Source organism: Erpetoichthys calabaricus, chromosome 2 (assembly GCF_900747795.2).
Source record: "Erpetoichthys calabaricus chromosome 2, fErpCal1.3, whole genome shotgun sequence".
NCBI lineage: Eukaryota > Metazoa > Chordata > Cladistia > Polypteriformes > Polypteridae > Erpetoichthys > Erpetoichthys calabaricus.
The window spans coordinates 220,019,450-220,044,229 of record NC_041395.2 but is presented as its reverse complement, the minus strand read 5'-3'; the positions used below and the strand labels follow the sequence as shown (position 1 = coordinate 220,044,229).

Genomic DNA, 24,780 nt, shown 5'->3' with positions numbered 1-24,780 from the left:
CTGTTGTCTAGGAACAGATGACTTCATCATTTCAACAATTTCCAAACTCATTCTGATACTGTTATAAATTCAACAGAGAAGCTCTACAAGTGTTAAAATTCTAGCACAACCAGATACACAATGTTACCTGCGAAGCTGGTTTATTTACAACTTGAGTGAAAGCAATGCAAAAAATACAATGTCTCCAATGCCAGCCCCATACAACACATGTAAAGACTTATACTTTCTGTACCTAGGTGCATAAGTTGATTCTGAGATAGTCCACCATGAGCCATTCCATTTTCTAACTGGTTTCCAGAAGCATCTTGCTGGACTGCTGATCCACACATCTGTGCCCCTCCAGGGTAACTTCCCATTGAGTTGAAGTAGCTTTGCATGCCTTGAGTGTATTGGAAATAAGACCCACCTATAGGATTTGATAATCTGTCGTTAAAACTGGACTGTGAATACCTAAGATGGCAGAACCTTCATTAACTCAAAAGTACCTCCACCTCCTCCACCTCCTCCTCCAGACCCAAAATTCCCAGGACCACTTCCAGAACCCCCTGATCCTCCCATGGTTGGTCCACGTCCATAGTGATCCTGATAATGAGGCAGAGATTTCTGTTTTTTGCGCTGCACTTCTTCTTTGTCTGAAATGTTTGACAAACAAAAGAGAAAGCAGTCAGTGTTGTAATGTAGCCCTACATGGAGACTGTAAACAGGGATTAAGGCCTTGCATGCAAACATAGCCAGCAGTTTGAAAGTGTCTTGACCAGAGGCAGGACTCTAGCTCACTTTACAATTTCTCAAGACAGCATTTCATAGAAGCGCATTTGAAGTTCCACCTAGCTGGTCATCACCTTGGATTTGTGGATGGTAAGTGAACTGCTTCGGCTCGCTACAGTCACCGCCCTTTTTCCGCTTAAGCTGCAGGAATACTGTGACAGGCCGCTCAATCTCAGTCTTACGATATGGCGGGGTCTTAAACACAATTGCATACTGTGACGAGAAGGAAGACACACAGAAACTGAAGTGCCTGGATACAATCATATCCATGTGATATGAACTCCTTAAACTGCGCTGATTCAGACCAGACCAGATATTTTTTATTTACCTGCTTGTGCACATCAGTGGGTGCAAAGTCCCCATAAGCTTCCCACCCTCCTTCGTCATCTTCATAAAACCGAACTTCAATGTCATCTACAGTGAAAGGAAACAGGAGAAAGATGTTTAACCTCTGGTGGATGTAAACTGGAAATGCAGGGTGAGGTAAACAGTGAAAGAAGCCAAAGGCAGAGCACTGAGAAGGAAGAAATGAAAAGGGGCTGTTACACAGAAAGGAAAATGAAAGCTGTAAATATGCATTGCAGTGTATTTTCAAGTAGCATGGTCAAACAGGTCATCTTTTAATACATGTGAGCCCCTCATAAGACCATTGGACATGTGACATTTCCTGCTTTTGGTTTGAATACACTGGAAAAAGCAGACTGTTCAGTCTCAGTTTAAGAGTAGGGATAAAATGAGTCTGGAGCACAGCTACTAGATTAAGGAGGAGGACAAAAACAAGAACATCACCATCAAGAAAGAAGATGAAAATCAGAAGACAGTGATGTAGACCTACTGATTAACATAAAGGACATGGACTTGAATTCTAACCTTTCTGCACTTTGTCACACAGCAGGAAGACCTCATCCCCACCACACGCAGAACCAGCTGTCTTATCCATGCGTGATATTTTCAGATTTGAAGCATTTGGAGATTCTAACAAACAAGCAGCATAGTGTTCAAAGAAAGAACATTTGCTGACTAAACAAAAAACAGACAAAAATTCAGTACTCACTGCTGTCATAGATTGGGTTAGAGATGACAGGCTTTAGGGCTCTAGTAAAGTTTCCCTCACTGTCCTGCAAATATGCAGTAAACTTCAACCTCACTACATTTAGATCCATGATTCTACCCAACTCCCGTGCCTCCTCCACAATTTGCTGCTCCTCACGCTCTGAAAAGCAAACGCAAAGAAAAAAATGAAGGCCACCTTGAGATTCTCCTAAAACATCACCCTAATTAATATCTAATACTTTCTAGACCACAAATTCAGAATGATTATCTTAACCTGCCACAGCTAAATAACATTTGCTAACCTATTCTTCCAAGCTTGTGAAAAAACCTCAGCATAATCACCTTCTCTTTTATGAGATACCCCTTTGTAGCTAATTTAGCTCTGAAAGCAACTAAACACTGAATGCCTGGTCAGCAAAGAATTATCTTACCAGAGAGGGGCATATCTTTGCTTCTGCACCGTAGCCGCTCTTCCCTCAGCCTCCTTCTCAAGACCTCGTGTACCCCTTTCTTGGTAACATGAAGAATTCCCAAATTATTAAATCTGTTGAGATGGAGAAGACATTAATCAATCATATACAGCAAAATTCATTCAAGTACTGTTAAAATATGCCTTAAAGGCAACATAAAACCTACCAGTAAAAGGTTAATTATGCTGTTTTGTGCATTTGACTAATATACGCAGTGACAAAAAAATAATTTCAACAGCATGCAGTAGTCCAATCTGAATGAAAGCCAACAGGGAGCATATGAGTAAGAACTGACTCTAAAAGGGAGAACGGCAGCACTCTAAATAACTATGCACCATGGCATGGAGTCAAACCTGAAAAACTGTCTTACTGCTCCTACAGGGAGATAATGGTTTATGGAGAGTGAGGATATGATTATAGGTGGAACTCTGGGATAGATGACATGTTTTATGTCAGACATATGAAGTCAAGGCGATGATGTTGCATAGCTATTCTCCAAAAGATCAGACGGACCTCTCAAGGAACGTCACATAATTCTCCCAATGTTTCGTTGCCCAATCAAACTACACATTACAAGCGGTAAAGATCTGTTGACATCTGTAATAATAGGAGCCTTGCAATCAACAGATGGGAAGATTCTATCATCAGATTAGACAAGCCAGCATAGACTTTGCTACAGGACGGGTTGGTTGGCCAGTTGGCCCAGGTCTCCAGGGCTCTATGACTGTGCCTGACTCTGTCTGTGGATTCCACCAGAGGATTATTTTCGCCTGGGATGCTGCTGACTGGAGTTTTTGCCTTGCTCTCCTCCAAGGTCAACTGGCCATATCTCAACAATTAATGAAAAGGACAGATAGTGTCCATTTATATTAATCAGTCAGAATCGACTTTATTTTAGTTTCTGTTTAAATAAATTATCTTTTTATGTGTACTCATTAGGCAATTATTAATTTGTAAAGTTTGTATTTACCTCTACCTGTGAACTTGTCACAGCGCTGTGCACCTGTCCTCAGTGAAGAGCGGTAAACAAAATTGAAATAAACCAAATAAAGACGATAACGGCCCCACATTATGATATACAATGTTTTTTGGTGTGTCTTTTGAAAATGTAATGTGGATTACACGGTCATATTTAAATTATGATGCCATTAATCCCAAAGAAGAAGCATACATCAGGCAGCTTAATTTTTGTCACTATATGCATTCTGAGGTCAATTTGATCCAAATCTTTTTCAGAGTAAGCCTGATGTGTTGCTCTCTACTGGCAGTCGTGTACATAACACATATTTAAATCTAATTTTACATACTTAGCCAGGTTTCATGCAAATTGAACAATACACCCCTAGGTATACATTTAAAGGATAAAGAAATGGTACATACTGTGCAGTTAGGTCATTAGGTCCCACTTTCATTCGGCAAACCCCATTTTCATTACACTGCTTGCCAACCAAGCTGTGCGCATGGACACGTGGTGGCTCAAAGTTTGTCACCAGCTGAACCTCCACCATGGCAAGTCCAGTGTGGTTACATATCTGCAAAAGAGAAAAGAAGCTACTGTTAAATGTGGCACTTTTTGAGTGAGGGGAGCGATAGCAACCTAACCCTAGGATCACATTTTATTATCAAAAATGAATACAACATTGGCTACTAATGTCTGAATTGTCCCATTTAACAGCAGATCAGTATAGGTTTGAAAAGAGGGGGTTCATTTTACACTTTGAAACTTTATGATCTCTTGTGCACAAGGTAATAACGCCTATCACTTTTGAGAGCAGCAGTGAAGTTGTGAATTGGTAGGTTAAACAGCATTTTTCTTTTATGTTGAAAAAAACAGCAATTGGTAGTGATGCAAGTTTACAAAGCACCAAAAGCAAACTGCTCCCTTCTTTAACAATGCATACACCATAAACAGCTACTCTTATGTCTAGGTAAATCAAGAACAATTGTTTCCTTAGCCCTCTTCTGGTTTCTTGTTCTAATTCCACATGAGAACTTAAGAGGTTTAACAGACAACAGGAGGCCATTCAGTCAATCAGGCTTGCTTGGTTAGCTTTTTACAAAGTTGTCCCAAAATCTCATTCAGATACTTTTTTAAACTTGTCAAGGTTTCTGCCACAACTAAATGACTTTGTTACATATGGCATCTTAAACGAATCACTACATCTCTCAATAATATCCACCAGTATCTTCAAGTACGTGATTCATAACTTAATATGTTAATCAAAAAATTCTGCTGTATCACCTTTATTGATGCCGTTCAGAATTTCTGTATGATCTTTTTCACTTACTGTGGAACTGGCTTCAAATAACAGGTAGATAAAATGAGAAGAAACTGAAAAACTTCCTGAGCCTAAAACTCAAGTCTTTACCTTTTAAGCGGAGACTGAGTTCACTATGACTGACAACAATGGTGACTTCAGAAAATGAAATCAGCAAATATGCAGCAAATCTGAGATTGTGCTGCACCACAGGAATGTATTTGTGTAGTACTACCTGGAGATGATCTCAAAAACAGCAGTCATGCTCTGTTCATACACTACTAAAACAAGGGACTTAAGTTTAAACTATATTAGATGTTGAACTTCTCAGAGTTTAAACGTTGACCAATGGTGTTGTCCACCATAAAACAGAATTTTCAGACTTTAGTATTTCTGTTTCAGCTGTGACATTCCACGTCCCAAGAGCCAGCTTCTGTAGCCAAGGATCGGACCGCCTAGTTCCCCGCCTTCGGCCACCACCCAACTCACACTGCACCTGACCTCCTTGGCTCCTCCCATAGGTGGTGAGCCCATGGAAAGGGGGACCCACGTTGCCTCTTCGGGCTGTGCCCAGCCAAGCCCCATGGGTGCAAGCCCGGCCACCAGGCGCTCGCCATCGAGCCCCACCTCCAGGCCTGGCTCCAGAGGGAGGCCCCGGTGACCCGCGACCGGGCAAGGGAAAACGTCATCCAAAGTTTTTATTCATCATAGGAGGTTGTTTTGAAGATAGGGTGAGAAGCTCAGTCATCCGGGAGGGGCTCAGAGTAGAGCCGCTGCTCCTCCGCATCGAGAGGAGTCAGATGAGGTGGCTCGGGCATCTGATCAGGATGCCTCCTGGACACCTCCCTGGTGAGGTGTTCCGGGCACGTCCAACCGGGAGGAGGCCCCGGGGAAGATCCAGGACACGCTGGAGGGACTATGTCTCCCGGCTGGCCTGGGAACGCCTCGGGATTTTCCTGGAAGAGCTAGAAGAAGTGGCCGGGGAGAGGGAAGTCTGGGTATCTCTGCTCAAGCTGCTGCCCCCGCGACCCGACCTCGGATAAGCGGAAGAGGATGGATGGATGGATGGATGGATGGATGGATGGATGGATGGATGGATGGATGGATGGATGGATGGATGGATGGATGTGTCAGCTGTCCAAATTAGTTTCCGTCTTGATTTTATACAACAGTGCATCCCAATTTGCAATTAACAATTTATTTTGCTTACACAAATCAGGTGGCAGGAAAGAATGAAAGGGAACAGACGATAAGACATAGTCTAAAGCAAACACAGTTGTTTCCGTGAGATCAATATCATCTTTCGACAAAACCAAAACACTAGACTGACTTTGCAAGTCAAAGAAATCAAAGCAAGGATCAGTAACCAGAGTCTTTAAATCAAATAGTTGCACTCCAAAGTTCTGTTTTCTACCTATAATTTCAAATGAGTAGGAAATGCAATGTGCTGACCTTTATACCCATCACAACAGTGAAACCTCTGGAAAATTACCTAGCAATGCTCAGACAGCAATGAACCCATGAACCCACCCAGTGGCACCCACAAACCCAAAACTGGTGCCGGAAAAGATGAGATGAAAAATTAACAATAATAACAACTCTGAGCCCTAAACAGACTTTAGAAAATATCTCTATACTACTCAAAACCTCTAACTAAGAGGAAAAAAGACACACAAGGCAAAGGAAGAAAAATTAAAAGTAACTGCTAATCATAACACTCTGCATGCGTCGCCACTGATGTGTGTAACCCCAACTAGAGATCACTTTTCCCCTAGAGGAGCACAGTTCTCCATTTAGAATGAGTACTGGCCAATACAGAAAAAAGCATTCTTCTGGTATAAAATGATGGAATCATTTATGCCATATAGTAGAAACAAAAAAATGGCCAGTGTAAAAGATGTAAAAGAAAGGGGAGCACTATGTTCCTAATTGTCCAACAGTTCGCTGATAGATATCATAGAATACGTCAGAAGCATCAAAACTGAAATAAATGAAACTTTTAGAAGCACATTCTTTACCTTGACTGTTGGGTAAGTTTTCTTGTTCTTTTCACTGGATGCCCCAGGTAGCCCACCATGAGAGGGACCCTCACATTCATAGCGAAAGCGAAATCCTCTCTGTGTAGAGAAACACAAAAAGTCTGTACTTTACCTGTTTCAGGGGTTTTCAAAAGTGATGTTCCTATACCCCCCTTACTTGCTGGCTTTTATTGCACTTAAGCACTTTAGAAACATAAAGGATCCATCACTACAAATATCATCATCAGAATGGTTTATTTTGTCTCGTCTGGCAGAGATTTAATTATCCAGAGGAAAGAACAGAGATAGAATCCCAGTGTGGATATACTACTGTATGCCACTCATTATCTGTAAAGGGCAGAAGGGACTTAGAGGTAAACGTGACAAGCTTGGTTATTCTCCAAGACAAATAATTTCTAACATATGAAATGAACCAAATCTCTGTGAACCTGCAGGTACAGGAATTTGCTTAAAAATCAGGGCTGCTATGTCATTATTTAATCAAGAAAATCTACACTGATACTACTTAACACCCTGGTCTAATTAGGCATTCTCTATTTCATGTAGCTTTGCATTATAATAATATTTCAAATCTTAGCAAGTAAATAATATTAAAAGTGCTTTGTTACCTGTTTTGGTTCTTCAACTATTACTAGGTAGGGACCATTAGCTGTAAAAGAAGAAAGGATAGATTCAATTCATGTATTTCCAAACTTAAACAGGAAGTCAAAAAAAATAAGCAAATATACAGTAGGTCATGACCAAATAGTCAGTGAATATCCAACACCAACATATCATAACACACAGCAGTGCTCAATTACAAAGGGTTTATACATCAATACAGTATATTTGGATATGCACTTATTTCCACGAGCATTTCCAGGCTCTTTAGTATGACCTGGGAATGTGCATACCATACCAAATACTCACTGAAAATGCAAAGGCTGAATTTTTAAAATGCACGTCACACAACAACACTAAATAAATCTATTAAAGTAGTGTTGAAAAATAATATTTTCATTGAATTCCAGTTCTGTTATTATTGCTTTAAAAACATGCATATAAATAACCTATGTTTTGAGGAGACACAATGGTGGAATGGTTAGCACTACTGTATTTCAATTTGAATGCCCTAGATTGAAATCCAGGCCAGGCTTTTTAAGCCATACACATTAAGTGACTTCTGGTTGTTGGGTGTGTTAGACTTATTTACTACAGTTGCTGATCTCGTCAACGGACCATCTCAATTTACACGGCTGCAACCGTGTGCAACCTTCCAGCACAGTCATGCTCTTTGTGATAGCCAATAATGAGCTGCCCGATGGAGCTGGTGCTGTACAAAGGGTTAATAACATGGCGAGTTTGGCCACAGTCTCTTCCCCTGTTTTTCTTTTTTCCATTCTGTCATGGAATGCAAAATCAAGACATCAGACAGACCAGCCTCTCTGTTGTTCGTGAGGTCCAAAGCCCCAGGTCCCTTATTCCTTCTCACTGTATTCTATGCATTGTACTGAGCATTCACTGGTTGTCGGCTCTTATGCAAACACAGACCACCCCTACGATTTAAGACAAAATCAAACTTGTCAGAGTGAGTCACGTTCTAGTTGAAGTGAGGCACAGAGCATGTTATACTGGATTCACTGGAGTGAGATGCTAACTGCCTCCGACTCACTAAGATTATGTAAATGAAGGCTACGACTAAAAATCACTGGAAAAGTCATCTAATTTGAAAAGGCCTTTACAGTAACCACATTTCCCCAATGGGGCGGCGCAGTGGTACTGCTGCTGCCTTGTTATAAGGAGACCAGGGTTCATGTTCCAGGTCCTCCCTGCATGGAGTCTGCATCTTCTCCTCATGTCTGTGTATGTTACTCCCACAGTCCAAAGACATGCATGTTAGATGAACTGGCGACTCTAAATTGGCCCTAGTATGTGGTTGGTGTGTGTGTGTTTACCCAGCGATGCACTGGCGCCCCTGTCCTGGGTTTGTTCCTGTCTTGCACTCTCTGCTGGCAGGGATGGGCTCCAGCACCTCCCGTGACCCTGTTCAGGACTAGGTGGGTTAGAAAATGAAATGACATTTCCCCAGTGCTTGTGTAGGTCTTCTCCATGTCTTACCCACATCCGAAACACATTCAGGCCACTAAAATGGCCTTGTATAAGTAAAAAACTTCAGAATCATGTGATGTTGTAGTGGAATAAGAATGTTCGGCAAATGAAAGAATAATAATTAATATTTGGATTTCTTTAAAACCTATAAAAACAATATTAATATACAGAGAAAAAAATGTGTGTCAAATCAATAGATGTATAAAAAACAACCATTTTCAAGTGCAAGAGTGGCACAATTAATTTTTTTAAAAGTTTGACTAGAAAACTTTACAAAGTGAGACCGTGGGGCTAAAAGGTTGCTGCAAAGGTAGACAGATGATCAGCAAGGTGAAGCACGCTGACAATTTCGTTTAAAAAGCTTAAATTTCACAAAAAAATTTTCTTTTTGATTATTTTCATTTCTAAAATTATGTGGATACACTGTTTTGCAATATCTGTGCAATTTTGAGACGTGAATCAATACTCAACAACAATCCTGCATTGAAAAATGAACGTTTTGGTTAAGTTTTAAGGCTTTTGTTTTCATGTTTGGATTTCCTCCATTTTAAAACACAAGAACAGGACCGGTATTTTTTTTTTTAATGCAAAAAAGTGCTTCACTTTAGAACACAACTTAATGTGGCAAATTAATATATATCATGATTGTGAAGAAATAGCTTTCCCATTAAAAAGATCAAACGTATTCTTTAACAATATTAGAAACAACAACATCATTTCATCTAAAAAATATAACACAAGCCCAACCTGTCAATGCAAAACACTGAGAAGTCAAAACGTTGTTGTTTTCAGCTGGCTATATTACTATAATGCACTTTTAGCCTCCTGCCAAAAAAAACAGACTATAGCTTGTTCAAAAGTGAGTGTCTAAGAACTTAGCACCAGCTTTACCAACACTCTAATTGTTTTCAGTACCTTTTAGGGTTGATATGAAAATCCTCTTAATTGTATACATTTGTATAAACTACATATCAGTTCAAGGTTATGGTGCTGTTAAAGTTATATTGTGTATTATCAATAATATCCTTCTCCAGTCTTTAACCCTTTTGTTTCATGCTTTCAAAAGCTTTCCATTTACTGTACTGACTGTGACTTATCACAAATGCATTATTAAACTGTCCTTTCATCCGTAATTTTGTTCTTATCTCTTTACTCAATCAAAGCCATCATAATGCTTTGCAAAAGGAATGGCATTCTCAGGATGAAGTGTTGTGTAACACTTTTACCAAAACTTGCTCTTAGCATTGAAGATAAAATGGTCAACCCTGGCCACATCACACCACAGACTCATCTGCTGCTTAGTCTCTCACAAACATTCTGACAAACTTTTTGCCATTATTCCATGACATCTGCTTTTGACCAACACCTGGGCAACTTTGTATCCCACCTTAGTTGTGAAAGATGAACTTCTTAAAGTAGCTACAGGCCTCTTGCCAGTTTCTACAACTAGTGGTCTTTTCACCTGGACACTACTTTTGTAAGACACCTTGCAAAATTTTCTCTATTTTTTATAGTGTAGTTTGTGTTAGGAGTTGTACTAACAAACCACAACACATGCATTTGTATTTAATGTGAACCCATGTGAAACATCTTTATTGCACAATTAGTTATTTATGTTCCATGTTAATTGCTTAGAAATGCACAGCAGCTTGCAGCCTGCAATCAAGTCTGATTTGTTACCTCAGGACTCTGTTTTCAGATTAATTAATTACTTTATTAATTGTGCATTCAAATCTTCCCTAAATATAACTTTGAAATTGCCCTTTAAATTTGTACAAATAGAAATCTACTAAGAAATCTGTGATTAATGTCATAAATAAGGGGTCATTTTGGCATGCATTTGCTACAGTTTTGCCTAAAATCACTTGAAAACATGACAAATTAAATGGCAGTCAATAGAATAAAAAAAGAGAGACATAAGGAAGAGAAGTGTAGTGTTACAAGCCATCATGCTGCTGTGTATGAGCCTTTGCAAATAAAACGAGTCTCTTTATCTTTTAAGTTTTAGTTCTTCCACACTTCCGGCTCATTTTATTCTATAACTAGCCAACCCGCGGTGTAGCAGACGCCACATAATTATGTATTGATGGGTGAACACTTCCTGAATGACACAGTTGTCTAAATGGGGTGGGAGAGAGCAACATACAACTGTCCGTGACTGAAAGCGGGATCATCTGTGATGATGGAGGCCACGCTGGTGTAAGTTACTTCGTCGGTAGGGATAAGTTTTAGCACATCGTTGTCATAGTCATCGTTGTTAACGCTTAATATAGCTTGCGTACTGTTATGTTCCGGAGTCACAGTTGAGAAACACTTTTTTAATGTCTTTTAAGCACAGGAAAAAAAATGAACATGTGAAACATCCGTAATGTAATAAGCCACCAAGAAAAGTAACATTGCAACAATGCTATCTACGACCCGATCGCTGTAAATAGAAGTGAAAACAAAATCGAGCCCGGTACATTCTTTAACTGCCTTGTAGCGCAGTGGTAGTGTTGCTGCTTTGCAGTAAGGAGACTGTGGAAGATTTTGGGTTCCTCCCTGTGTGAATAGCGCTTTAAATACTGAAAACACCGGTATATCAATGTAATGAAGTATTATTATTCTTATGCGTCCAGCGCTCTCTCTCGCGCGCCTGTGTGTGTGTGTGTCGCTCGCTCGCTCGCTCTCTCTCGCTCACTGCACGTGTTCCTGCAGGCATACGCTGCATAATTATTTATAGGCTCACCTGCCTTTTAAGGCGACCGACTTTTAAGTCGACCACTTCTTAAGGCAATTCAATATGTAAATCAATTTGATATTTTATACAGTGAAAAATAAAATTCATGTACCACAACTCATTAATTTGGTTACATTGAATCTGAGCCGCATTACTTTAATACTCATAGTTTCTGTTATTTTTGCGACGAAATTTAAACTTTTGTTCTATATAATTTCAAAAACTTCCTTGAATACTATATTCAGTGTGAAAACTCTATTAGTGCCTTTTATCAATTTTCCCTGTTGTGGAGTGTCCACTACATGGATAACTACGTCCTCAGAGCGCTTTGCTCTTGAAAATGTCGTGTCACAAAAGTCAATGAATGACTGCTAATAAAGTGACCAAGTTAGAAGAAGTAAGGCAGGACAAAATTTCTTTGTATACAAATCTAAAAATAGCCTACCTAATCTCCAAGATTGCGCACAAAAGCAAGGGAACGATGGGAGCACCAGAACTCTGCTCACATCGCGTCGCTTCGTACCGCAAGCCGCAAGTAGTAAGTCTGTGATAAGTGGAATACCGCTACGCTTTGCACTCACAGAACGGAAGGACAACAATCCCGACCGCTTTTATATAGTGTCTTGATTATTATGAGTGAATATGGTCTTTTAACTTGAAAACAGGGATCCAAATAAAATATTGAATCCAAAAATTCATACTATATCAGACAGCTTTATATATCATAACATAATGCTTGCAATAGTAAGTGCATGCTGTGCAGTAAGAATTTCACTTTACTCTGTACATGTGACAATACTACTATTAATACTATAGTAATTTTAGTATTTTGTTTTACATACTAACAATTTTTAATAGGTTACATTGTCTCAATTTGTTTGTGTACAAACTTATTTGAAACATTGTTTTGGGTTTCTGATAGGTATATTTCCGCAAAGGCAGCCCACCTGCTCAAAAATCTAATGCTGTCTGACTGAGCAATTGTGCTTTATTACAGTATTATTCTCCCAGGCAGCATTGCCTGACCATTTTATACATAGCAGAATCAATGGTGACATCTGTTGCTCAATAAATATACTGCAGGATTAACATTTGTCGACAAGCCTTATGATCCAGCTCTAGGTCGATACATACATAATGTAAAAAAATACAACAAAAAGGTATAATACAAATTCTAAACTAAATAACATTTGTAAAGAGACCTGGGTTTGCTTCCCGGGTCCTCCCTGTGTGGAGTTTGCATGTTCTCCCTGTGTCTGCGTGGGTTTCTTTCGGGTACTCCGGTTTCCTCCCACAGTCCAAAGACATGCAGCTTAGGTGCATTGGCGATTCTAAATTGTCCCTAGTGTGTGCTTGGTGTTTGTGGGTGTGTGTGTGCGCCCTGCGGTGGGCTGGCGCCCTGCCCAGGGTTTGTTTTTTTGCCTTGCGCCCTGTGTTGGTGGGGATTGGCTCCAGCAGACCCCCATGACCCTGTAGTTAGGATATAGCAGGTTGGATAATGGATGGATGTTTTGCTGTTATTCTACAAAATAAAGAGAGAGCCAGTAGGAATTAGCTTAAATTATTGGTAAACTGAGCTCTAAATGCAAAAAACATAAAACCTACAAAACATCTTTTCAAACACACTGCTCTCCATAACGAACTCCATTTTTAATGCAAAATGTATAAGGAGAGATACTGATGGCACGATGGTGCAGCGGTAGCGCAGCTGCCTTACAGTTAGGAGACCTGGGTTCACTTCGCAGGTCCTCCTTGCGTGGAGTTTGCATGTTCTCCCCGTGTCTGCGTGGATTTCATCCGGGTACTCCGGTTTCCTCCCACAGTCCAAAGACATGCAGGTTAGGTGCATTAGCAATCCTAAATTGTCCCTAGTGTGTGCTTGGTGTGTGGGTGTGTGTGCCCTGGCTGCTTCCCGTCCTTTCACTTGCCTCAAAATGTAGATTGGGGGTCAATGACCCCTGCCTATCAGTCATGCACTACATAAAAACTGATAATTTTCATATTTACTGTTTGTAGTAAATGTCAACAATTATAAAACTGATGGCTGGCAGTGTTACATTAATTCTCCTGGTCTGGTAGATAGGAGGGAGTAAATTTGAACAATGACGACTTTTTTCTCCATTGTCTTAAATGAAATGGCAGGTAAAAAAAACAGAACCTTTTTCAGTCTTTTTATTATTGTGGGTACAAAAATGGCTATTACAGTAATTTACTTACATTATTATAGTGTAATGCATTCCTCTCTATGCCAATGTATGTACAAAATTTGGTATTTTATCATAGTATTTATTTATTTCATTCTAAATTAAGTGAGCAAAAAAGTGGACTCAAAAGGATGGGTTCAACTGCTTGAGTCAAAAAAAAAAAACAATTCAGCTTCTGAATACCGATTGTGGTTAAAAGGTCACCAAAATGAGTTAGTGGTAAAGAACACTTCACTCATATATAACACAAAAATACTGCAGTGCAGCATTTTACTGCAGAGACAGGGATGTAAATCTTTACAGAAGTAAGGAAGTTTACAAATGGAAAAATGAATGCAGTGCAGTGTAGCCCCTGTTTACTTTACCTTTTTAATCACATTAACAATAGCTGCTAAGCAGCTTGCAAGCAGGTTGTCATCTCACTGTAATTTCATATGTGAAATTATTTAAGAAGGTTAAAAGTCTTATTTAAGTATACTAATATAGTATGACATAAGATTCTCAAACCCACTTAATCCAAATCAAGATAACCAGAGCACCACTGCATGTCCTTAAAGTATGAAGGGCAATGCCGAAACATTTTTGGATATAAAATTAGACAGTTTCATAGGCAGCTCATGCACACATCTACACTAACACAGAGCAAGTTTAGAGTTGCCAATTAACCTAGTATGAGCATTTTTGAAACTATGGGAGGGAAAAACTGGAGTACCTGGGGAAAAATCTATCCATATACTGTACACGGAATACAAACTCCACAGAGAAAACACCAGGTAAAGCAAAATTTCAACGGAAAGGAGTATTTTGTAAAATAAGATAACATACTGTATTGTTAAAAACATGACATAAAAGCACTATAGTCTACAGTATATGACATCCCAATTACACTTTCAGGCTTACTTTCTTATGTCTGCGTACGAATGTCTTTGTACTATCCTACTGCAAACAAAATTCCCTCTAGGATAATAAAGTCTGCCTACCTACAAGAGGCAAAACAAAACATACACCATATGCAGAAAAAACTTAAGGCAAGTGTTTTGTTTACAAAACAATGTAAGTCAGCACTTACCAGTCTCAAGATATGGCTCTGTCTTAATAGGCATGTTGGGAAACGTGGAAAAAATGCCATATGAAATATCACTATAATGTAACTGTAAAGAAAAAGTATGAGACAGTAAAAAAAATGTTATTAATTCTGCATATTTACAATAAGACTAATCTGCTGGTCTTTGAAAATATTTTTTTTGATAACACTGCCTCACTTGATATATGATTTGCAATGTACAAAACTTTTAAGAATTCACTACTGTGTAGTTCCACGAAATGAGTGGTATCTCCTTGAGGCAAAACCTTACATTAGTAACCAATGTGAGGTCCCACTTCAACCCAGTGTTACTCCCCAGATAAAACCTTCCTCCTAGGTAGCTACTATGCCACAGACATTCTGAGGGATTTGGCCAATAGCTATAATACCTGGATGTTTATTTCTATAACTATTACAATTAAACATAAAAAATTGCTAATCACAGATGAGTAACTTTGATTGAAGATAATAATAGTACAATTTAAAAAACAGCCAATGTCCCATTGCTCATTTCTAATTGTCTCATCAAACTGGTATACATAGTTAAGAGTGTACTTACATGGTCTTCAGGCATCGGAAATGGAGAACTATCCATCATCCTGCGAAAAGAAAAAAGAGTACTGAAACCTCATTGACCCACATGCAGACCTTGGACAGAATATAAACACCAAAATGTAAGGCGTCCCATTAAACGTAAAGTTTAAATCATGTCTGGCCTAGCAAGAAAACTCGTAAAACCACACAGTGTAGAAACAAGAAGGGAACAATAGGAAGCCTGACAAAAAGAAATGACAAAACGAAAAGAGAAATCAAGTCATTAACAGAAAAGTATTTTATTTTGATTAAACTATACTCTCATAAATAGGGGAGACTGACTGCAAGAAAACTGCGAGTTTGACCGTCTACAAAAAAAAACAGAGGTATTCCTTTTAAAAAGGGGAGGGAGAAGGAGAAGAGGGAGAGAAACAGAGAGAGGGAGGGAGACTATAAATAGAGAATGAAAGAAAAAAAAGAAAGATACAAGCCAGGACGTAAAGAAACAGATCAACTAGAGGAAAAAAAATCTAACAAGGAGACCAGCAGGTATACTGATAGAACAGCATCAGACTGGAGAAAAAGAGAGCAGCAGGAAGAAGGCAGAGACACGGTACAACAGGAAGAGGCACTCTGACTGAGAGAGAGAGAGAGAGAATCCTCTGAACTAACTCACAACACCAACATCATGGCATTTAAACAGTTAGCCACACGCACAACCTTGTATACACACTGGACACTTCAGTACTTAAAAGGTAATCACAGAAAAAGAACACACATTCAACATACAGTACCTACATGGCAAGTGCAGCAGAAACACTGACTGCTCATCTAGAAGTGAAGAGAGAGCAAAGAAATTTCATTTTGAAAACAAAGGGATTTTTTTCATAAAAAGACCTTACTTTCGTTTTCAAGTTGGCGCGAGACGTTATTTTGTGCGTTTTTTTTTTATGTCCTGCCTGCCAGGAAATAGTCTGAAAAAGACAAGAGGAAAGCCCCCAAATTACCAGCCTAGACGCATTCTGACGTCAGTGCACAGTGCCTCCTTATACACATTTCATCGTAATATAAACAAGACTTGCCAAATGACAGTGTCACAAGAAGATGTATTTCTAATAATCAAGAACAACAATTAATAGCCGCTCTGAAACAATACTACTTACATTTTTTGGTTTTAAAAAATCTCTTAACAACATCTTTAGCAGTGTTTCACATATTTCTTTTCTGTGGTTGCAAGGGCTGACACATCAAAAATCCAATTCGTCACAACTTGGGCAGATCACAATCGTGGGACATTTCACCATTCACAAAATTACAGGCAGGCAGAAAGGATCAAGTGCACATGAGTGCCGAGCAGTGACCTCCCTTCCTTTAATTTGCAGTCTAAAAATAACATAATTGCTAATTTAAGAGTTTAAGTATAATATGCATACATATATACAGTATGTTCTGTTTGCTATCAATTTTTATTTTTTATTTAGTGAATGAAACAAAGACAATATATTTCAAGGACAATCCGTAAAACTCACTGAACAGATGACTCCTCAGACAGTTATACGGTAAGAGATGCCCCTACAAGATGATTCTTTAAAAGTTTTAATGTATATTGTATATACGTAGATGATTTTTTTAAGTTTTAATGTATATCTTTTTGACCTTTTAGGATCCACTGCAGTTTCCGCAAACTCCATTTAATGGAAAATATGTACTGTGCACAGACATGTACTTAGTTATAAAGTAGAGAATTAGTAGGTCCTATGATATCTTGTGGAAAATCTTCTCTGTGATTAGTCACAAAAGTATTGTACAGATCTGAACCTCCGATCTGCTCTGGGACGATGGATTATTAATGAAATTAAACTAAATGGTGAAGAACAACAGGTACATAGAGAAATTCCAAAAGGGTTTACACCCTTGTCAGTGATACACATGAGCTGTGATTCACTCTTTACATGGAAAGCTTAAAGGTGGAGTTTCCCAGAGCAGGTTTCACTTCCAAAACTGACACGAATAGTGAATAGGTGCTGCATCATAGGAGCTGCCTAATCACGAGGGACTGTCCCTGAAGATGCTCCAATACTAACAGACCCCAAAAAAAACCCACAAATAATAATCCACAGATTATTCCTTACAATGATAGGCAGATGCTTTCCTTAAAGAATTCAGCATTCTGTCTGAAAGCCTAGCATCATCCCTATTTCCCTGTTTCTCTCTCTCTCTCTGCTTAACTTCTACGTTCACCTAATCTTTCCCTCCTATCCTCTCGCTGATACCGGCATTCTGAAATACTTTCTGCTTTCCACTATGAAGACATGTTCTTACATACAAATTATGCAGGGATAGCCTTACATTTGCTTGGTTAAAGAAGTCCTACAAAAATAGTCTGTCAATGTGAATAATTCATTTTGATTTCAAACTCATTCCTTCTTTTTATTATAATTGGCTCATCTTTCCTTCTCTCTCTTCCTTGACCTCTTAACCTCTTCCGCAGATATATAAAACTGATTAAAATCACAGGTCTGATTATTAAAAGTAGATTGCATGAGAAAAATAAATCCTGGTTATTAATTAATTATCACAACCCCACCTTGCTGGTCACATGATGAAGAGGCAATTTTGATCTTTGATTATTTTCTTTCCTTTCAATCAAAGAATTACAGCAACATTAAGTGTTTCTGTGAAGTGAGACTGAACCTCAGATGTTTTCTGATCCTTGGATGGCAAACTGATGGATTACTTATTTTCACAGCACAAGATTTCTTGTTTTGAATTTGCAGGCTGACAATACAACGTTACAAAAGCTGAAATCTGTTGCACCAACTAACTGGTTAATAGTGATGATTAAAAAAACAAAACAAAATAAAAACTCAGTGCAGGATGCACAAAGCAGAAACAAATTTGGCAAGAAGAAGGGCTCACAATATGCTTTAAATGCTGAATATAACAAACTAAACTTTTTCAAGCAATGAAGACTAACAAGTGTTGCATTTTATCCAGGGTTCCTCCCTCTGGTTGGGATTGAAATCCTTGTTTCATGTCCTTTTTGTTCATTTCTGAGTTATTTATTTTTGATAATGCTACTTTTGACATTTGTGCAATTCCTTGTTATTGGTTATGTCCCTAAGCCTTTGTTATGTGCCTTGTGTTTTGTGGCTGGTCCTCAAGAGACAGGATCACTGCCAATCACTGCCAAGGACTGTGAGCCATTTTTTGGGGATTCTGTAGTGTTTCGGGACTCTCAGTTCACAACAAAATGAATTACAAAATAAAATAAACATCTACTTTGCAGCAGGACTGTGCAGGTTGAGCTTTTGAAAAAAACTTCCTTGTATCTATGGATGGCTGTTTTCGCAAATATAATGATGCCCCTGGTAAAGCTCTGAGTGCACATATACGGACATATAACTACTTAACAGAAATAAAGAACAACCTGTTCGAAGCCTCAACTTTCCTGGAAAGGGTTACAGTTCTGGGAGATACCGAGTTTTTTGATTTGGAAGATGAGGTGCATATATGTGTAGGTAATATACTGTATCTTTTGGAGATGTATGCTATTCGAGCTGTTAAAAATACATATTGTAGAAAGCCCAGGCAGCTTTCTGCTCCACCACTGCTAAACCAAGAGGAGCTGTTTCTTCTATTATACCTGTGACTGTAGCCAAACCTATAGTCTTGATACCATGTCAATCTTTGCATCTCCATTAGATTTGCCATCGCAAACTTCTTGCCACCCACCCCAAGACATGCTGTAGCTTCGATACAAAACTTTGTTGTTTTATGCTGTTGTGACCCCAGGAGGGGGCACACCTGAGCTGCTGCTAGTGACTTCAGGAGGAGGTGCCCCCAAGTTATGGTCAAGAATTTCAAACACAATAAAGGTGAGTATAAAAAATAAAAACCTCACCTTTTAGCTTATATGTTTTAGCCATGTCATCTACACCAGGTGGGTATAACTGCCGGTCTTGCTTGCCTTGCTGGGACCACCAGGAGGTGGTGCCCAGTCACCTGCCCTGCTGGGACCACCAATAGGTGATCTGCCTTTCTTGTTTGCCATGCCAAGGCAACCAGGAGGCAGTCAACCTGCTTCAGTTTCCCTGCAGAGGCCACCAGGAAGTGCTCCACCTTTTTCACTTGCCCACTGGTTCCACAAAAGAGGTGGTCCACCAGTTCTTTTGACCTCGTAGGACCACCAGAAGTTGGACTTCTCACCTCGTCTGCTCAGCCTGGTCCAAGACGTTTTGCCTTTTCTGCTCTGGATGTCTCAAGTCTCCTCCTCTTAATGTTCCCTCTAGGATATAGGAGTTTATGGAGAGGGTTGGGGTGGCTATATTGTATTTCAGCCAGGGCTCCTCCCTTGGCTAGGGTTCAACTCCTTGTTTCATGTTCTTTATGTTCATTTTTGAGCTATTTATTAATGTTAATTTTGTTAATTATTTGCATTATTCCTTTTTTGTTTCTACACTTTTGTTACATGCCTTGTGTTGTAGCGGGGCTACATAGTTTATAGTGTTGTCAAATGTTAGTACTGAGTGCGTCTTGTTTTCATTGTCCCGTTAGCTGTTTATGTGTGTATCAGTGAATGCCATCCCCGTAAAGGGGGAAGGATGATGAAAGGAGACCGCACCTCAAACCTGGAAAGCACCTGTTCACTATTAATCAATTACAGCCATCACAGGACTATTTAAGCAATCAAGAGAGGAGAGAGATGAGAAAGGAAGGTGAGAGGAGAGGAGAAAGGAGACCATTTTTTTCAACCACGGATCAACTTACTTGCTGTTTTTTCACATCGTGCCTTTGCACCAGTTTGTTTTTCATTTTGCTGGACTGTCTTCCATCCCTCATCTGCAGAGACCCCGGGGTAGGATCGTCATCCACCACTCGCCGAGGAATCACAGTGAGGTTGCTCCAATTGCCGGGAAAATCAAACAACTCATTTATTGCTAGTTCAGTCAACCGTATTCAGGACAGTTTTTATAACTGGACTCAAGTTCACGATCATTCCGTATACAGTATCATTCATTGTTGCTGTTCGTTGTTTATTATACAGTATGTTACAGGGGCAAGGGAGGGTTTTGTTGTATTTATATATGGTGGTGTCACATTATTGCTGTGGTGGAGGGATATTTATATTTATATATGTTTATCTTTCTATTTTTGCATTTGTCTTGTTGTTTCATTTAATAGATTTAATCAGTTTAATTTTACATACCTGCTTTTGTTTGTTTATATTTACACCGTCGATTGTGGGGAAAAGTTTAATTTGTTAGAGGTACGGCTTGATAGTTAGATTCATACTCAGTAAATTATCCAGGCCACAGGTCTTCGAGGTGTAGCTGCAGGCTGGGTAAGGGGCCGGCCCTTACAGTGTTTTGTGGGTGGTTCCCCGAGAGGCAGACCACCTGTCCATCATCACAAGGGACTACCCTCAGCCCAGTAAAGGCAAATGTTTCCCACAGTTCCTGGTGGTTCAATCGAAAGGACCAGGAAGTTGGTGAGTTTAATTGCCTTTTTGTTATGCTTATGATTTTGAGATATTACAAGATTACTGTATTGGGACTTTGTTTGCATCAAATTGCCTTATTGTTTTAGGTAACTACTTTTGACTTTGTGCTGCACAGAGCTTCATTGTTGTTGAAGAGCATTTTTTAAAGAATATATATTTTTAATTTTATAAAGATACTGCTTTTGCCCTTAAATCTAGGTTGGATTTGATGCCCATGATGCTATATGCAAGCAAAACCTAGGCTACAACGAAGAGGGAAGAGCAATGGGTGATCACAGCACAGCAGGCGATGGAACAGTCTAAGCTTGTAATCTCGTTAAGAGGTCACATCCAGAACAAGGAGGTCAGTGAGAGAACTGGAGTGAAAGATGTGATCACGGAGTATCAGCAGAGAAAACTCAGATGGGCAGAACATGTAGCACGTCTAACTAACAATCGGTGGACATGTACAATTGCCGAGTGGTACCCACCCGAGCAGAAGCGACCACTCAGAATGACCCCACTGAGATTGGACGACGAGATACAAAAACGGATGGGAACTACATGGAGAAGGATGGCAAGAGCAAGAAAGGAATGGGTGCAATGCTGTGACCAGTGGAGTCGAACTGACACCGGATAGTCTGGTTGATCAAGGTGATCAAGGTTATTTGTGTAACTGAGGGACACAAAGGTTAGGACCAATCACAATAGCATTGGGACCAAGGTAAGAGGAGACACTGGTTTCACAGATATGCTAGTAAATGTGTCTCCAGTGACAGACCAATCTATGTAGATTTGCAAGTGCCCTACAGACACAACGAGAATTTTTAAAATCCAGTACTTGACAATACAGTAATCCCTCCTCCATCGCGGGGGTTGCGTTCCAGAGCCACCCACGAAATAAGAAAATCCGCGAAGCAGAAACCATATGTTTATATGGTTATTTTATATTGTCATGCTTGGGTCACAGATTTGCGCAGAAACACGGGAGGTTGTAGAGAGACAGGAATGTTATTCAAACACTGAAAACAAACATTTGTCTCTTTTTCAAAAGTTTAAACTGTGCTCCATGACAAGACAGAGATGACAGTTCCGTCTCACAATTAAAAGAATGCAAACATATCTTCCTCTTCAAAGGAGTGCGCATCAGGAGCAGATAATGTCAGAGAGCTAGAGAAAAGCAAACAAATCAATAGGGCTGTTTGGCTTTTAAGTATGCGAAGCACCGCGGCACAAAGCTGTTGAAGGCGGGAGCTCACACCCCCTCCGTCAGGAGCAGAGAGAGAGAGAGAAAGAGAGACAGAGACAGAGAAAAACAAACAAGCAAAAATCAATACGTGCCCTTCGAGCTTTTAAGTATGCAAAGCACCGTGCAGCATGTCGCTTCAGGAAGCAGCTGCACAGAAGGTAGCAACGTGAAGATAATCTTTCAGCATTTTTAGACGAGCGTCCGTATTGTCTAGGTGTGCGAACAGCCCCCCTGCTCAATCCCCATACGTCAGGATCAGAGAAAGTCAGCGCAAGAGAGAGAGAGAGAAAAGTAAGTTGGGTAGCTTCTCAGCCATCTGCCAATAGCGTCCCTTGTATGAAATCAACTGGGCAAACCAACTGAGGAAGCATGTACCAGAAATTAAAAGACCCATTGTCCGCAGAAATCCGCTAACCAGTAAAAAATCTGCGATATATATTTAAATATGCTTACATATAAAATCCGCGATGGAGTGAAGCCGCGAAAGGCGAAGCGCAATATAGCGAGGGATTACTGTATTATATTTTGGTTAACAATTAGAAAATATATAAAATGTAAAAACACCTAAGGAGGTAAATACAGTAGAATCTCGCTTATCCAACATTCTGTATTATCCAACGTCCCACCACAAAAAAAAAAACAAAAAAAAAAACGCATCAATCGGCAACAAGAACTGCAAGTTGCGAGCGTGAGAGTAGTCTATTTTTTGTTGATATGTTCATTTTTTCAGTTAAATTTTTCTGTTGTTTTGTTGTAAAACATGATTACAGTGGATTATGTGGCTGTCCCTCTCTGGCGTGCGTGTCTCTCATGTGTGTGTGTGTGTGTGTGCATGTGCGTGTGCGTGTGTGAGCATGCGTGCGTGTGTATGTGTGTGTGCGTCTCTCTCGCGCGCACGCGTGTGTGTGTGTGTGTGTGTACGTGCGTCTCTCTCGCACGTGTGTGTGTGTGTGTATGTGTGTGTCTCTCTCGTGTGTGTGTGCATGTGTCTCTCTCTCACGCGTGTGCATGTGTCTCTCTCGCGTGTGTCTCTCGAACGTTGCACAGGGAATGCACAGGGAGAGACTGAACACGTGCAGAAATCATCGGCGTGCACAAACCAAAAGGGAAACTGGCTTGTTCCTATACCGAGTGTGTGGTCATGCACAGAGGCAAAAGTTTGGCGAACGTTTTGGTCATAACCTGATTTGTACGTGTTCAGAGATGTTTGTGAACTGAGGTTCCACTGTATTAGGCTCGTAATGTGTAAAATTATAACATAGTTTGACGTTTAATAGGCTTTTTCTTAACACCTCCCATTATCCGAAATTTTCGCTTATCCGACGTTCTGCCAGCCCGTTTATGTCGGATAAGCGAGACTCTACTGTACTTTGTTTAGGATCTGTATGTACATTTTTACGTAGAATTACTGAACGATTTGCACCCACTAAATGTATTATATGAATGTCTGAATTATATTTCTTATATGAAATAAATTCTCATTTCCCTTTGTCTATTGAGATCATCTAGGGAAAATTACTTCAAATTTGTAGAATCTAGAAACAATGCTTGAGCCGGCAGTCAGACTTTAAGAGAGAGTGAAGGTATGAATATTGCCTTTTACATTAAACAAATTGGACTAATAAACTGAGGATAAACTGAGAAATAAACTGAGGAGTCATACTGAGCACGAACAGGAACAACGGTGGGTAAGAAAAGAGAGGTGCGTCTTCTGCAGAAATTAAAAGGTAAGGAGTTCAGATCTTTTCGTTTTGTTTTATAATTAAAACAGACACTTCTTGTCTGAGTGTGGACGATGAATGAGCTTATGCTTTATTAAGCATCTCACATTTTTAATTAGAATAAGAACAGCTAAAGAAGAATTTGACTTGCCCTCACTGCTTAGTAAACAACAGGCTTGTTAGCTTAAAAGCTTAATGTGTCGATTGTGTATATAAACTTGTTAAGCGTGTTAGCCTTGTTTCTTCTAGAGTCATTATATTAGAATTGTGGTTTGTAATCATGGGCAGAATTATTATCTTTTAAATGACATGTGTATAAATATATAATATACAATAAATAGTGTATATACAGTGCATCCGGAAAGTATTCACAGCGCATCACTTTTTCCACATTTTGTTATGTTACAGCCTTATTCCAAAATGGATTAAATTCATTTTTAACCTGAGCAATCGGGGGAGAAGGGCCTTAGGCAGGGAGGTGACCAAGAACCCGATGGTCACTCTGTCAGAGCTCCAGAGGTCCTCTGTGAAGAGAGGAGAACCTTCCAGAAGGACAACCATCTCTGCAGCAATCCACCAATCAGGCCTGTATGGTAGAGTGGCCAGACGGAAGCCACTCCTTAGTAAAAGGCACATGGCAGCCCACCTGGAGTTTGCCAAAAGGCACCTGAAGGACTCTCAGACCATGAGAAAGAAAATTCTCTGGTCTGATGAGACAAAGATTGAACTCTTTGGTGTGAATGCCAGGTGTCACGTTTGGAGGAAACCAGGCACCGCTCATCACCAAGCCAATACCATCCCTACAGTGAAGCATGGTAGTGGCAGCATCATGCTGTGGGGATGTTTTTCAGTGGCAGGGACTGGGAGACTAGTCAGGATAAATAGAAAGATGACTGCAGCAATGTACAGAGACATCCTGGATGAAAACCTGCTCCAGAGCGCTCTTGACCTCAGACTGGGGCGACGGTTCATCTTTCAGCAGTACAAAGACCCTAATGGGCGAAACTGGCCTAGGATAGGTGTGCCAAGCTTGTGGCATCATATTCAAAAAGACTTGAGGCTGTAATTGCTGCCAAAGGTGCATCGACAAAGTATTGAGCAAAGGCTGTGA

General features: G+C 39.8%; 2 protein-coding genes across 4 annotated transcripts in view; both read right to left on the bottom strand.

The window, feature by feature from the left end:
* The window catches only part of sncga (synuclein, gamma a), a 405,959-nt gene that overhangs the window by 84,022 nt on the left and 297,157 nt on the right, over positions 1–24,780 (bottom strand). The gene's annotated exons all lie outside the window — the stretch shown is intronic.
* The window catches only part of nfkb2 (nuclear factor of kappa light polypeptide gene enhancer in B-cells 2 (p49/p100)), a 61,393-nt gene that overhangs the window by 6,554 nt on the left and 30,059 nt on the right, over positions 1–24,780 (bottom strand). Inside the window, exons 2-14 of one of the 3 annotated variants that reach the window (XM_028795184.2) lie at positions 16,120–16,191; positions 15,243–15,282; positions 14,669–14,750; positions 7,197–7,237; positions 6,568–6,666; positions 3,672–3,823; positions 2,253–2,365; positions 1,823–1,981; positions 1,639–1,743; positions 1,097–1,182; positions 843–981; positions 486–632; positions 233–406 (exon numbers count right to left, since the gene is read on the bottom strand). In XM_028795184.2, coding sequence (XP_028651017.1) covers positions 233–406; positions 486–632; positions 843–981; positions 1,097–1,182; positions 1,639–1,743; positions 1,823–1,981; positions 2,253–2,365; positions 3,672–3,823; positions 6,568–6,666; positions 7,197–7,237; positions 14,669–14,750; positions 15,243–15,281 — 1,336 coding nt within the window. In that variant the 5' untranslated portion in view covers position 15,282; positions 16,120–16,191. Of the gene's footprint in view, positions 1–232; positions 407–485; positions 633–842; positions 982–1,096; positions 1,183–1,638; positions 1,744–1,822; positions 1,982–2,252; positions 2,366–3,671; positions 3,824–6,567; positions 6,667–7,196; positions 7,238–14,668; positions 14,751–15,242; positions 15,283–16,015; positions 16,037–16,119; positions 16,192–24,780 lie in introns of those variants that run through there. The other 2 variants (XM_028795182.2, XM_028795183.2) reach the window with 2 other exon arrangements.